Source organism: Protomyctophum bolini (genome assembly GCF_963924005.1).
Source record: "Protomyctophum bolini genome assembly, chromosome: 5".
Classification (NCBI taxonomy): Eukaryota; Metazoa; Chordata; class Actinopteri; order Myctophiformes; family Myctophidae; genus Protomyctophum; species Protomyctophum bolini.
This window is the reverse complement of record NC_137866.1, coordinates 41,693,018-41,708,066: the sequence shown is the minus strand read 5'-3', so window position 1 is coordinate 41,708,066 and position 15,049 is coordinate 41,693,018. Positions and strand designations below refer to the sequence as shown.

Below are 15,049 nucleotides of genomic sequence, written 5' to 3'. Positions count from 1 at the left end.
TCGGCATAAGTGACAGCATTGCGCGGTGGACTATAAATCAGTCCTTGCTTGCCTAAGTAATCAAACACTTACGAGAATGTACAGTACACCTACTTACTGTACGAACAGTACCGTACCTACATGTGTACTGTACATAACAGTACCTAAAGTGGAAACTGGATGACTCCAGTGTAAATCAAGTGTGAGCTGTAATTTAGTCTACTTACGCATCCTAGTCCATGATGTAATGATCCAATCTGGGGGAAAAAACAGAAGAAGAGTGGGTTATATATATTTACAGCTGCACACTCAATGCACAATGTCCTCTAATCTATAAGAGTTCTGAAGAATTATGTCAAAACAACACTGACGTTTAAAAATAAATCCCCTGACTTATGGCATAGAACCTAGAACAGTCTAGAAACACCAGATTTAGCAAAGATGCTAATTCTCATCGGCAGTCCCCACACTCCCCACACAAAGCACAATAACAAAACAGGCAGCAACAGTATTTTCAGTGACACCGATTACACTACGAGACAATGCATAAAAACATACATACAAGAAAAAAGTATACTATAAACTATATAAAAAAAAGTGACAAGAAGGGACAAACTAAGAAAATCATCTTGGTTAATTGGAAATCTGAAAAATCACCTTCACAGAGACACTGGCTGAATGAGCTTTCATCATACTGTAGCCTACCCCTGAAAAGATACTGTACAATGTAAGAAGAAGGCCTGCTACTTTTTAAAAGATATGGGGCAGGTTCTTTGAGGTTCTACCTTCAATATCTCCTCTGTGATTTAGTTTTTTTTTATATTGTTATTTTCATGGATTTATCCGAGTTGATGTTGTCAAGAGGTGTTGTGTATATACAGAGTAATGAGAGCTGTGCAGTTTTCCTTTCTGGGGTTGGGGTGGGTGGGGGGGGTTTGTTTTTTACAGTTTTTTGTCTTTTCCTTTTTGAGTTTGTCTTTGTTTAAAAAAATAAAAAAATCATGATTCTGTAATTCATTGTTGTAAATGATTATTATTATGCATTATCAATAAAAAAATCAAAAAAAAAAAAAAAAGAAGGGACAAACTAGCAACTATCCAGAAACAAAAACAAAAACACTGAAGGAGACTCACTGGTTTCTTTCCGACGATGAGCTTCTCCACCTTCTGCACCTGGGAGACGTGGTCCTCGTTGGTCTTCAGCTCGCGCTTACGGATCCTCTCGTAGATGCCGATCAGAGTCTCCCTGGGGATGTCCTCGCCGTCGTCCACACCTTGACAACACAGGGGAGAGTAGCGTGTGCTATGAGCTTGTATAACTGCTATTTCTTCTTGGGTAAAACGATTTTTACCTAATTTAGCCATATTTTAAATACCCCTTGGGCTCCTTGTTCATTAAGGGAAAAAAACCTTCCACAATGAACTGCTGTCACCTTACAGTGGTAAACAAAAACAATACTTTTGGAACTGACAAAAGTATTTTAAGGATTATTTCACCAAAGTAATTCAATCAAATCAATCAATCGGTAGTAAGACAATAGATTTATTATTATAAAACATAGCTGCAGTGTGATGAGTCTCGGACAATAATGGAACAGAACCATCTGTTACTGTAAGTCATGCTCTATCTATAAACAAGAATGACATGTACAAGACTTGAGTTGTGACACACAAGTTACAACCAAGAAGCTCTGTCACCACCACAGACAACACCCTGGTGTCACTGTGGCTTTGCATAACCTCCATGTGAAACATGAATAACATCATGAGGTCCTGAACTCGAAACCACCCCCCACCCCCCAGTTAAGACAAAACCAGGGGGCTTCAGGCCAAGGACCCCTTAGCCGAGAGAGGTGAAGCAGATACACCCACTACATATTGTATGAAATTGTGTTGCAGATTAAACCTTTTCATAGATTTTATCTACAGCTTCAGAGACTTGTTTGACAGCATTATCATTGTGTGTAGCGTTGTGGTACGGATTCATGTTACTGTGTATTTTCAGATGTAGTTAGCCAATTAAACCATCAATACTTAGAACACTTGTACTTGGTCTGCTCTTTTTCCATTCCACCCTACACCAAACCTCTTTGCTGAAAATAGCCGAGCTACAGTACAAGGGCGTTTGTGGGCTTGTAGATCTACTATTCAGAATAGGGATGGTAAGATTTAAGTGGTTAATGTAAACAAAGATTTGGTGTAGTAACTCTGAGGACCCCCCGTTGAAGACCCATGGACTAAACATTGCAAAATAACAACAAATTGTGAGGTGTATAAATGAGGCTTTAGCTCTCGTTACCTCGCAGGTTCTTCACAAAGTCCTCCAGCTTCATCTTCCTCTCGGGCTTGACGTTGGGGCTGTACATGTCCGTGTTGAGGAGGATGATGGCGAAGGCCAGGATGAAGATGGTGTCAGGGTTCCGGAACTGTCGCACCACCGTGGGATTACAGATGCAGTAGCGCTGACTAAAAGATATGATACAAACAGAAAACAATGTTATGTGTCTCATTATGAATCATGTTCATGCTGGCAAAAATGTGGTATTAGCTACTTAAACCCTATATTCTTAGTTGACTGGGGAGTCATCCAACGAGTAATTGCTCAAGACCACTGCCCTAAACATGTAGTTTTGTCGTTAGCAGCAAGGGGCCAGTGAGGCACTCCAACGTTGAAGCGCTGGGCCCTAGTGGTAAGAGGAAGGACTGCAGGCGGACCCGTGGATTCATGACATCACCTCTACTGTACAAGCTCACATCACATCTACACTGCGGCTGTGCGCTTGTAAATCCGCTATTTTTGGACTGTGTGTGAATAGGGCTTAAGTGGTTAAGATCATACAAGTGCAGTGGATATTTCTGCTCTGTCATGGTTTTCATCATAGCGTGAGAACCGGCTACATTTACTCAAGCTACAGTAATGCAACCACTGGCTGCCTCCAAGTATCAATAAATCATTCAGATCCTCCAGTAGTAAACACAGCCACAGTCACTTACTAACCAAGGTATTATATTGAACACACACTAAACTAAATACTAACATTTTAATCAAAGTTTACAACAAGTATGTAAACAATGTATAACAGAAATGTAAGAAAAAAGTCTTTAGCTTTAGTCTATTGATAAAAATCTGTCAATACAGCAAGCATGAAGAAGCATTGGTTCCTACGGTATGTTCATTGAGACATGACTGTTGAGTCAATGTAGTGTTAGGTTATTTTAATATATTGCACTTCCCCGTTTAAAAAAAACGAAATTGTTTAAACTAAATTTAATATTGAAAAATAATGAAAACTAAACTAAAAGCTAAACTTGAAACTAACAAACCAGCTGTGGAATCAAACTGAAACTGAACTGATAACCAAACCACAAATAAAAATGGACCCCATGAGTTACCAATACATTGCTGGGGTCCCCCTGGAAACCCCTGTAACCCCCTCAAGGAAATATCGGAACAGATGGAAAAAAGAATCTTGGATACTGTAAACACATTGATAGAATATCAAAACAGATACACAACAGCCATTAATGTGTACACTCCAATTGCAAAAAGGGGCAAAGTGCATTTGGCTCCCGCAACCGTAGCCTCGTTTTAAGGAGACCCATTGTTTACACACAGATGTTATAGGAATCAGGGACACTTACTTCACTTCATTAACAATGCATGTTTGTTTCAGGAACTCTGCAACCAATAACGAAGGCCATAGGTTAGGCCGGGTATTGATGGGTTTGCGAATCGTATTCCAATGTGTTTTTGTAGAATGTGTACTGTGCAGCCTCATTATCATACTAGCAATTAGCACATCTGAAGTGTCAGTCTCTTGTGTCTCGGCACCACCAGTGACGTAGAGTCTGTGGGGGCCGGGGGGGCCAGGGCCCCCATGAGGATTATACAAACTATTCGTCCCTGCTCGGCAACCACCTATCAATCAATGTGAGCTCCAACCCAGATATTCAGACTTTTTCATTTCAAGGACCCAAGTTTACTCTGCATCAGGGCAGTGGTTCTCAAACTTTTCAGGCCGTGATTCTTCAAAATAATCATATTTGAACTTGGGACCCAATTTTTTTGCCTCTTTCTTAGATATTTTTTGACAATGTTTGACCATTTTTTTGTAGTATAGTTTGTTGATTACTTTTGATGGAGTAGTGGTCTTATTTTTGCAAGGTATTAAAAGGTCTTAACAATTAAATTGTCACTTCACTGGGGGCGTCATCTGGGGACATTACACTTTACAGTCACATTTGGGGACCACCCTGGGGGTCCCGACTCACAGTTTGAGAAATACTGCATTAGGGCCATGGACCCCAAGAATGACCATAAACCCCATAATGGACCCATGAGTTACCAATACATTGCTGGGGTCCCCCTGGAACCTCCTCAAGGACCCCTGGGAGGTCCCCAGACCAGACCCCACCTAAAGAACCCCTGCTCTGACCTGTAGGCTTCGATGAGCCGCTCCACCTTCTGGGCCTCTCCCTGAACACGGATATGGTTCTGGAACTTTCTGAGAGCTTCGTCCAACTCCATTCCCTGGAAGTCCATCTCATCCACCACACAGCTGCAGAGTGCACGCACGCGCACACACACACACACACACACACACACACACACACACACACACACACACACACACACACACACACACACACACACACACACACACACACACACACACACACACACACACACAGGAGGAGATCAAGAGATTAGATAGGGAATAAGTACACAAACACTGGGACCAACAGACAAACAACAGTGCATGGTTTGATCTCTCAGCTTCCTCCTCTGAACCAATTATTTGATCTTGTACAAAAACACAAGAACGACCCATTTGAAAAAGATCAATCCTAGCTGTACGAGATTGTATTTGAGATTACATTGGTGGTGCATGTGAGGTTAACTAGGGACTTCCCGCCATCTTCATACATCCCAGTTACAATTTGCTCTAGGCATCTCAGCAGGGAGTTAAATGTTCCTTTATATTAAGTCTGCTATTCCTCCTTGTCACCTGCAGCATCTTATGAGTTGACTTTGAGGGAGATTCCGCTCTGTGAGTGTGACTCACTCTGCATCTCTAGTTCTATTATTAAATTCTCCTCAATATGACAGTAGGCCACGTTGTCCCGAGGGCACAACATCCGCCCCTAGCAGCCCCGTGGCACAACATCCGCTCGCAGTGCTACCAGACAGCATCACTCTGTCCCTGTCATTTCCCCCACATCTAAATCCATTCAAATATGCCGTATATGATTTTAAGAATTATTTTCCTTCCTGTTTTTTCTTTTTATTGCTTTATTAGACTGGAGAGTGTAGAGACAAAGTCTGACTTGAACCCGGGTCATCATTGCAACTCGCAGGAAGCATGTGGTAAGTGCACTTAACTGGCAGCCCTATTCTGTGCATATTATGGTCAAAAATAAATCAATAGCCAATGTGGAAGCTTACAAGCTTGTAGACCGGCAATTTCCAGTATATATATTATTTTTAAGATTTGTTTTTGGCTTTTCTGCCTTTATTGATAGATACAAGATCGAGGAGAGAGGGAGAGAGAGAGACACTAAGGCCAGCGGGCGCCCCAATTTCCAGTATATATTGGACGATGAAGTATATTGAGCTTTAAGTGGTTCAAATCAAAGACCATACTCACTCCAAGACATCTCTGTTGAACTGCTTCTGTCGGTTGCCGAGGAACTCTCCGATCATCTGTCTACTCAAACCTTTCCTCTGTAGGAGGAAGTGAGCCACGCCCACGGGTGTGTCGGGAACAAACCCTCGCTCCGTCAGGTACTGGACGCCTTTCTCTGGCTTCCTGAGAAAGAAAAACAAAAAAACACAAGCATGATAATCGTTCCTGTCCAAAACTGCGATTTTCAGGAAATGGACAGAAAAACAGAAACCTGTGTTCCATTGGATTCAATGTAGCTATAGTCACAAGCTCTTGTTATTAATACTTTTCAATCGCAGATTAAATATTTACAAAAACCCACTGATAGACTTAACCACTTTAACTTTCACCTTCAAAAACTTTTGGGGAAAAAGCTGATCTACAAGCTCACAATGTGTTGTCTTTCTTTTGCACGACACTCTTGTAAGACATAGTAAGACATTCATTTATGAAAAAAATACCATAAAAAGTACAAGGTGTGCTTATCTTCTTTCACTCTAGATGCACTAGAAGGTCTTTCACACACAATTCAAGTGCAAATTTTAACCAAATAGCATCCTTCATTCATGTAAAATAAAAATGCTTACTGTCTTGTATAACACTGATGTTGTCTGCGTGGTTCTCTGAATGATGTGGAGTGATCTTTGTAAGACGGGATATTTTTCAATGACTTGAAACATGTGAGTACAATTTGTCTGATCCTGAGCAAGACGCTAAACCCAAGACTGCTCTCTGTGCTGTAATGCATAGACGTTGCTGTGTCCAATTGCTGTATTCACACTGGCAGATACAAAAGATACAAAGCTACAGGAATATTCGTATCTTTGTAGCTGAAGTTGAAACAGCTCTACTTTTCTGTCTCTTTGTATCTATTTCACTTATATGCAAATTGCAAAATGCAATTGCACAGTGGCAAATACCCCAACAATAACTAAAGGGTCTAAATTCATTCATTTATTCATTCATTCATTCATTTGTTCGTTCATTCATCTTTTCAGTATTAGCACCCTGATTAAGAACATAAATAAACCACAATGAGGCAGTTTAAACCCAGGCGTCCTTGAGAGTTACAGACTTTTGAGTTAAATTTAATTAACCACTTAATTATCGCCGGGAAGACCTTCGCAGAACATAGCAAATCAACAAGCTAAAGCTTTCCCCACAACAACAGAAAACAGAAAATCCAATAGTACAGATCCCTGAGGGACTCCGGTCCACCATAATAGGTTTTAAGAGGTTATGTTACATTTAAATGAAGTTAATGTAACATGCGTATCAAACTGAGGGTCATTCACACTCAAATCCCCACCGAAGCTCCAGCCTTAAGAGCTCTGAGCACCTACTTGTTGAAGAGGTTCAGGCCGATGCGGTAGTGCCTCTTGCGGATGACGTCGTTGCTGAAGACGGGCGAGTCCCAGCTGTTGCGCGTCTCCTTGTGGTACGTCTGCTTGCTGAGCGTCTGCTCGCGCAGGCTGTCCCGCGACGACGACTCGGAGCTGCAGTTGATGGTGTCGTTGGAGTTGGACGTGCTGTTGACGCTGTCGTTGTCGCCGTCCGAGTAGTCCGACTCCGACTTGCTCTGCCGGTTGGCCGAGCCGTTGATGGCCAGGTGGCTCTCCAGCTGCCGATGGCGGTGGCGCATGGGCGCCTCGTCGTCGCCGCCGCCGCCCCGGGAGGAGGGCGGCGCCGCCCGCAGCGGCGGGCCGTGGGAGATGTGCTTGGGGCTGGCCTGCGACGACGTCACGATGTGGGTGTGAGGCTCGTAGAGCGCCGGCCGCTTGACCGAGCCGCGCTCGGAGCGGTCGCTGAGCTCCGCCGAGCTGTCGCTGGGCGGCTCGATGGTCAGCAGCGGGAGGTGGTCCATGCGGAGGCGCTGCTCCTGGCACTCCAGGGACGGCGTGCTGCGGCAGCTGGTGTCCGTGTCGCGGCCGTCGTCCTTGCCGTCCATGTTGGGCCAGTACTCCTGGGAGGAGTTGGCCGAGCGCAGCCGAATGTCCGACTCCGTGCTGGAGGGCTGGTCCGCCAGCCTCGACAGGGCGATGGCGGGCGCCATGTCCTCCTCGTCGATGAACAGGGTGACGTCGCTGTAGGACGCCAGCATCTCGTCGTGCATGCGCCCGGCCGCCCCGCGGTGGGGCTTGGCCTGGTAGGGAAGCTCCCGCTCCATGTCGTGGCCCCTGAGGGCCTCGGGGTCGGGGCCCTCGTCGCCCTGGAGGCTGCGACAGTTCAGAGCGTCGTCGATGGACTCGGCCAGAGACTTGACCTGTCTGGAGAACGCATCCTCCAGCTCCGTGATGGCGTCCGTCAGGTCCCCCTGGGGGGAAGGTCGTCACAATCAGGACATTTTAGTTACTCATATTTAGTTGTAAATTAAAATAACTATATAAATAATTGTGATTAATGATTTAATTGCATTTGGTGTTAAACAATGGAACACAAAATAAAATGCATTTTAGGCTTTGTAAACAAAAAATGTACAGAGCAGATGTGGCAAATAACTTAACGATACAAATAAATGACTGACTTGACTGTTAATGCACTATGGCTGAAACATCTGTACTTATTTGAATAATTTCAATAGCCGATCTACAAGCTTTTTCAACAGATTAATTTATACCGAAACACTTATGATGATTATGGGAAAAAAACGACCTAGGTGATTATGTAATAATGGTGACAGGCCTGCACAGTAATCACAGTATGAAGGTTTTGTATAATATGTAGGTATACGAGTATTAATGGACTATTGGTGGATTGTGGGATATGGTATATATGGTAGTACTATGCATAGTTTATTATGCATAATAATGGATTTATAATATAGTGTATTATATCATATATGGATCCATGTTTAATATGGATCTACAGTTTATACCGACACGCTTATCGATGGTTGTAGGCTTTTGTGTTTTAGATTTATGTACTTGAATCTGAAACTTGTTTACCGTTGATTTATGTGGATTGCAGCTGCTTTTTGTCAACCATAATGAACAATGTACAAAGGATAGGCATATAAGCTTTTAGCTTCAGCCCGAGTCCATTTCCGATCCCCTTAAACTATGTTACAGTTTAATTATGTTACTGAATGTATATGTTATGGATACTGTTGAAGATGACTAAGACACTGTTTCCCAAACAGTGGGTCGGATCCCACATGTGGGTCGACATATGGAGACATATGGAGACACAGACATATAAAGGTAGATGCCTCTTCCGACACTGAGACATCAAATGTCTCTTTTGGGTCTCGAGCCAAAGCGTTTGGGAACCACTGGTCTAGCGGTGTACCTGCGGTGCCATGTTGGCCTGCGGGTGGCCATCCAGGTCCCCGCAGTCGGACTGGACCAGGGCCAGCGGGGTGCCGTCCTCCGTCATGGACACCTGCCTCCCCTCGAAGTAGGAGCTGTGGACCTTCTCTGGGCCCTCGAAGGACAGCTGCATCCTCATGTTGGACAGCACGATGCGTCGGGACATGCGGTTCTCGGACATGGAGCTCCGCAGCCGCTCAAAGTTCTTGTTCATCTGGTACTGGCGGAAGGCCGTCTGGATGGTGCGCGCCGCATGCCGGGTTATGAAGCGTCCGCCATATTTACGCTCCAGCATTTCCACCTGAGGAACGACATTAATTGGCCCGTTAAAAAAGAGAAAGCACCTGTGTCGTTTTTAGATTTTACATACGTTTTTCAGTTAACTCGCAGCACGTCAAATCGTCAATTCATTTGAGAAATGTTGAATCATTTTGAAATATGTGACACAAATCTCCTCTTCTGAGGGGTCCCTCCTGGCACAAAACATTTTCAGATGGGGGTCCTTGGCACAAAAAGGGTCCATCAGCACAAAATAATGTCAAAGCATCTGTTTGTTTAATATGAACAGACTGAATGAATGATGGAAGGTCGTTAGAGAGTGAGTGTCTTCTGTACACAGTAAAATCCCCAACTATTATATATCGTGTCTCCAAATTGTACAGAATTCAGCCGCTAACATATTCTCAGAATCGGGACCATATCACACCCATCTGTCTCCACTGGTTTCATAATATATTTATTAAGATTTTACTGATGTCTTTTAAAGCTCTGCAGGGACATTTCAGATATGCTTGCCTGGTGCCCTCACCTCATGACCCGGAGAGATCAGGCTTTTGCTGCCCGAGGTCTCCTAAGGCTTTGCAAGGCCCTGTCTGAGGATCTAAGGCAGCTAAGGCTAGCAAAAATCAGTGTCACGTTTCACTTCTGAAAACCAGTCATTGTCTTACGTGTGTTCTTGCGTCCTATATCTATTTAATTAGATTTTTTTATTTCTCTGTTTTATTTAGTCACTGATTTGACTCTGTTTTAACTCTTTATGGTCATCTTGTTGCTCTTTTAACCCCATTCTGACCTGAGATCAGATTCTAAAAATGTCTTCTACATCCTGACAGTTTTCAGAAAAAGCTATGTTTCTATGTCGTTCTTCGATTTTTCAAAAATAGCAGACCTACAAGCTCGTAGCTTGTACATAATGCTAACACCAAAAGGGCTTCCCGACCCAAAATGGGTTAACTTGTAAAGCACTTTAAATACATGTAAAGCATGCAAGTACATGTAAAGCACTTTGTAGCCCTGTTTGTAAAAGTGCTTTATAAAAACATGTCATTATCAGTGTTGTCGTGTTGTGTACGACAGCGCACCTGTTTGTCCTGGAGGTCGGCGGAGAGCTCGTAGCTCTCCGAGAGCGAACGGGACCTCTTGATGGCCTCTTCCTCGGCCTGCTTGCGGAGAATGGACTGCGAGTGCTGCAGCTTGGCCCGACGGGGCCTCTGGGGCGGCCCGGGCTGGATCCCGTGGCCGTACAGCGGCCCGGCGTCGAAGCGGTCGGGGCTGATGGCCGAGCCGTGAGTCACCGGGCCGCGGCCGTAGCTGGCTCCGCCATCCAGGGAAGGGCCACTCTCATTGGGCCGTCCATCCCCCTCCACACTGCACAGACACACAGACAAGGAAAATTAGGCTTATCTTTTATCACCTACACAGAAGATGAGCGACGGGGAAGCTAATGCTGGCAAAGTACAAAGTGATTCAGACATCATTCATCGGGGGAATGTTCCGCTGTCTGTGATCCTTCTTATTAGATTGTGCACTCGGTGCCAAAGGTTGTTAACCCCCGAGAGTCTGCAAATGGTAAAGACTCTCAAAGTTACAAAAAAGATTTGACTGTCACATGAGCTGATGATGAGTGTGTAATACTATGACTCAAGACAGGCACAGTGAACGCCCGTAACACATGCACGCTATGTGGAAACGGTTACCTGGAAACGGCACCATTTGTGCAATTATTACAAAGAAACATCCGCATTATGTGATTCTGAACATGCAAATAGACCTGAAACAGAGCTACGTAGCCGAATGCAAGTCATGCACTTTGAGTTTACCAATGCAACTTTTTCATTGAATTGCTGATTCCACTGCTTCTCAATACATGGCTGACATTTCAGTCAACACTGAATGAATGTTGATTAAAGGAGCTAAGAGTGTCTCCAATAATTACAATTAGAAGAATGTCTGCAAGCGTGTCATGTCATAAATTATACATTCTACTCCGCTGACATCAGACATGTCTATAAATTGAACGAATACCGTAGGTTTGAAAGATTTGACTTGATCTCAGACACTGTCAACAGAGCTATAAGTAATCATTAAACAAACTGAAAGGCTATAGTACTCACTCAATCGTACATTCAGTCGTACTGAACGGTCGTTGCTTTGCGCGCAACGACCACCTCCTGTTTTCTAAAAAATGCCAGCTTTTCCTCCATATCTTGTCTACCATTCTGTCAAGTCCAGAGGGCACCGAGGTGCTTTCTCCTAGGGAACCAAAGTCTATACGCCACTTCAAAGGGGCCAATCAGCAATAACCAAACACAACAGTTACATCATATTTGAAGAAGGGAAGCACGTGGGTGTTACAAAGTCCAGTTTACTGCAGAACGCCAGTAAACACAGCCGGAAACAAGCTCTTAGAAGTATCCCGAAAATGGCTCAATCCATTCTCTTGAGGCGTGAGGCTGCATGTCTGTCATTCATAGTGCAGTGCTTTCACTTTTCACTGCCGCTGGGGTGAAAAGAATTATGCTGTGTTTGAATAGTGAGCTGACACACCCAATCCACTGTACACAAACCACTTCCTTAATTGCAGAGTCTGAAATCAACATTCAACAGACAACGTACTGTACTGTACTGTACTGTACTGTACTGTACTGTACTGTACACACACACTGTACTGTACTGTACTGTACTGTACTGTACTGTACTGTACTGTACTGTACTGTACTGTACTGGAAGCCTGAGTGTTCATTTAACTCTGGATAGAGCTGTTAGGGAGAGCCCATTTTTTAAACACTCTCCGAGTTAAACTAGCACTCGGCTGCAGCTAGTAATGAGTGCAAAGTGGACATGCAACCTGAAGGGAGATACGGGAGATACAGTATTGTGAACTGTATTTATAATATTGTTGCTTCGGGTTCGGGTTCAACCTAAACTGAGTTGGACTGGACTTGACTAGACAAGGACTTTTGAAATGCACAACGGCACCTTATTATACTGTGCCTGTGTACATTTTGAAGGATTGCACAGTATGTGCGTATTACGTATGTACAGTACAGTGCTAATAACTCTCAGATGAATTGCACATCATGTTTCTGTTGAGAAACTGCGGTCTGACTGAGCACACACACACACACACACACACACACACACACACACACACACACACACACACACACACACACACACACACACACACACACACACACACACACACACACACACACACACACACACACACACACACACGTGCGCCACTGACTATACAAACTAAGACTGCACACACAAACAAATGGAGCAGCAGTGGCTCAGGAGGAAAGGTGAAAAACGTTCCCGGTTCGATCCCCGGCTCCCCCTTTGTTAGTGTCCTTTAGCAAGAAACTGAACCCCTGACTGCTGCTGATGAACAGGTTGGTGCCTTGCAATGGCATTAGTGTGAAAGATTTGTGTGAGGGAATTGGGGAATGTAATGCACCTTGTAAAGTGCTTTGGAAAAAGGTATTACATAAGTGCACCATTTAACATACACAGACATAAATAAATGATATGCAAACATATGTGTTTTAGAAGTAGGAGCTATTATATGCACAGGAACGATTCTACAGTATGATTAATGTACAATTACAATTTACAATCCAGGTATTTAGCAGACGCTCTTTATCCAGAGCGACTTACAAGTCCAAAATCTAAATATGCAGAGAAAGCATGAGCCAGTCAATAAACAACAAGGTAATAGTCACAGAATGCAGAGACAACAATGTACAAACAGTATGACTAAAGTACATAGTCAGCCGTTTCTGTTTCTTTTTCTTAATACCATCTTTTGTTGCTGCAACATTGAGGAACCACAACTAAATAATGAAACTTTTTTATGTACTCGCATGCAAGCGATGCGAGATGTAACTCGTCAGGTGAAAACCTTGTGTATTCAAAACAATCTACAACCTCACAAGGCATCACATCGCGATGCGTTGTGTGCTTGTAGATGCTTGTAAAGAAAAGTTAAATATGGAGATTCTTCCCAATAACAATATTCTACAATTGTGCGTGTGACACTACAGTACATCTGAGAAGAGGGATTGTGGATTCAGAACACTGTTGTTTCAGAATAGATGCTGAGCGGAGTAAGTATGCACACACTGCAGATACACACACTGTTGTCTCAACATGGCACTAATCAGAGTAACAGCTAAATAGTTCCATGTACACACACTGCTGACACAAACACTTGAGAATCCAACACAGTATGTAAACACCTGAGTCTAACACTGCCTAAGCACCAGCACACTAAATGATAGCTACAGCAAGGGTAAAGGAACAGTAATCTAGCCCTACCAGCAGTGGTAGAGCTACTTAGGTAACTAAGTACTGTACTTAAGTACAATTTTTGGGTATTACATATTTTTTTCTTTTTTTATATACTTCCCCCCCCCCCCCTCCCATGTGGGGTCCTTGTTCATGTCAACATATACATTTGTAATACATAGATATAGACACCCATCATTTCCCTTCCGTCCACCCACTATACCCACCCACTCTTCCCCAATTAGTCTAGTAGCCAGCCCATAGAGCCCCATTGTTGAACCCGGACATGTTGAGTACACCAACGTTTTATGTTATAAATGTTTAGTATGGGTCTCCAGCATGTAGAAACTGCCGGATGCTACCTTGCATATGTTGAGCAATTTTTGTAATCAGCATAATCTGTGACCATACCATTAACAACCTATAGAAGGCAAAGTATTCCAAATTTCATCATGCTTTATGTAGCATGTGACGTGTCAAACTAGGGGGTTTTCATGATGCTGAATCCATTTCAAGTATGGAAAATCATTGGGCTAAAAACGGCCATGCCCATTTGACATCATCACATTTGTGATGACGGCAATGGCCGTGTATATATATATATGTGTGTGTATATATATATTCTTTTTTAGGGGGGTGCCCACTCTTCCTGTATCCGTAGAGAACCCTGCATGGGAGACTCCAGTCTGCATGGGAGACTCCAGTCAACTAAGTGCATACAGTAGGGTTTAAGTTCAAGTGGATCACAAATCACATTAAGTCAACCCCAACCCCCCACTGTGGCGGAGCTGAGACTGTTAGGTTTAGCTAAGGTTACAAGAACACAGAATACCTTGACAGTAAATGAATGAACGCTACCTGACTCCGTCTGCTCTGAGAGCTGGACGCATGGAGACAGTATGTGTTTTGTTAATATACAGACAGACAGGCAGAGAGCTATACTAGGGCAACACACAGAGACCACTGGTCACGAACGATAATCCAATAAGTCAAGGATCTGAATAAATAGTAAATAAATAACAGCATTTTATAGCAACTTACGCCATTATACTTCCTCGCACGGAAAATAGCAAGAATAGCTGATCTACAAGCTCACAACACATGTTTTACACTTGCTTTGCTATACATAGCAAAGCAGATCACAGCAAATACAACCCTAACCATACTGTATATATATCGGCTTTGTCGGGTGGAAACCTCATTATGTCCTAAACCGTTACTTTGCAGGATTCAACTTATAAAAATGGCAGATCTACAAGATCAAAACGCGCCGCGAACAGATCTGCTACCCTTGAAACTTTTGTGTTACTGTAGTGTGATCAAGTGGGCCAGTAGAGCGTTCATTTACAAAAACAATAACTCAGGAAATATGGAGATATACAGCCCGAAACAGCGATATACATCCTGTGTTCCCTTCATGGTGGTGATGAATCTCTCCCAACCGCCTGACAATGGACGCAAACTGTGACACACTGAAGCTGCACTAGAACCAAGTCACAGCAGCTGGAAACAGATGTCGTC

At 43.5% G+C, this 15,049-nt stretch overlaps 1 protein-coding gene across 7 annotated transcripts in view; it reads right to left on the bottom strand.

The window, feature by feature from the left end:
• Positions 1–15,049, bottom strand: part of LOC308316020 (IQ motif and SEC7 domain-containing protein 1-like) — a 192,208-nt gene that overhangs the window by 12,604 nt on the left and 164,555 nt on the right. For 6 of the 7 annotated variants that reach the window (XM_080764344.1, XM_080764343.1, XM_080764338.1 and 3 more), the window contains 8 exons: positions 10,315–10,600; positions 8,934–9,254; positions 6,989–7,959; positions 5,628–5,789; positions 4,416–4,538; positions 2,279–2,445; positions 1,114–1,253; positions 207–236 (listed from right to left, as the gene is read on the bottom strand). In XM_080764344.1, coding sequence (XP_080620470.1) covers positions 207–236; positions 1,114–1,253; positions 2,279–2,445; positions 4,416–4,538; positions 5,628–5,789; positions 6,989–7,959; positions 8,934–9,254; positions 10,315–10,600 — 2,200 coding nt within the window. Of the gene's footprint in view, positions 1–206; positions 237–1,113; positions 1,254–2,278; positions 2,446–4,415; positions 4,539–5,627; positions 5,790–6,988; positions 7,960–8,933; positions 9,255–10,314; positions 10,601–11,346; positions 11,480–15,049 lie in introns of those variants that run through there. The other variant, XM_080764339.1, reaches the window with a different exon arrangement.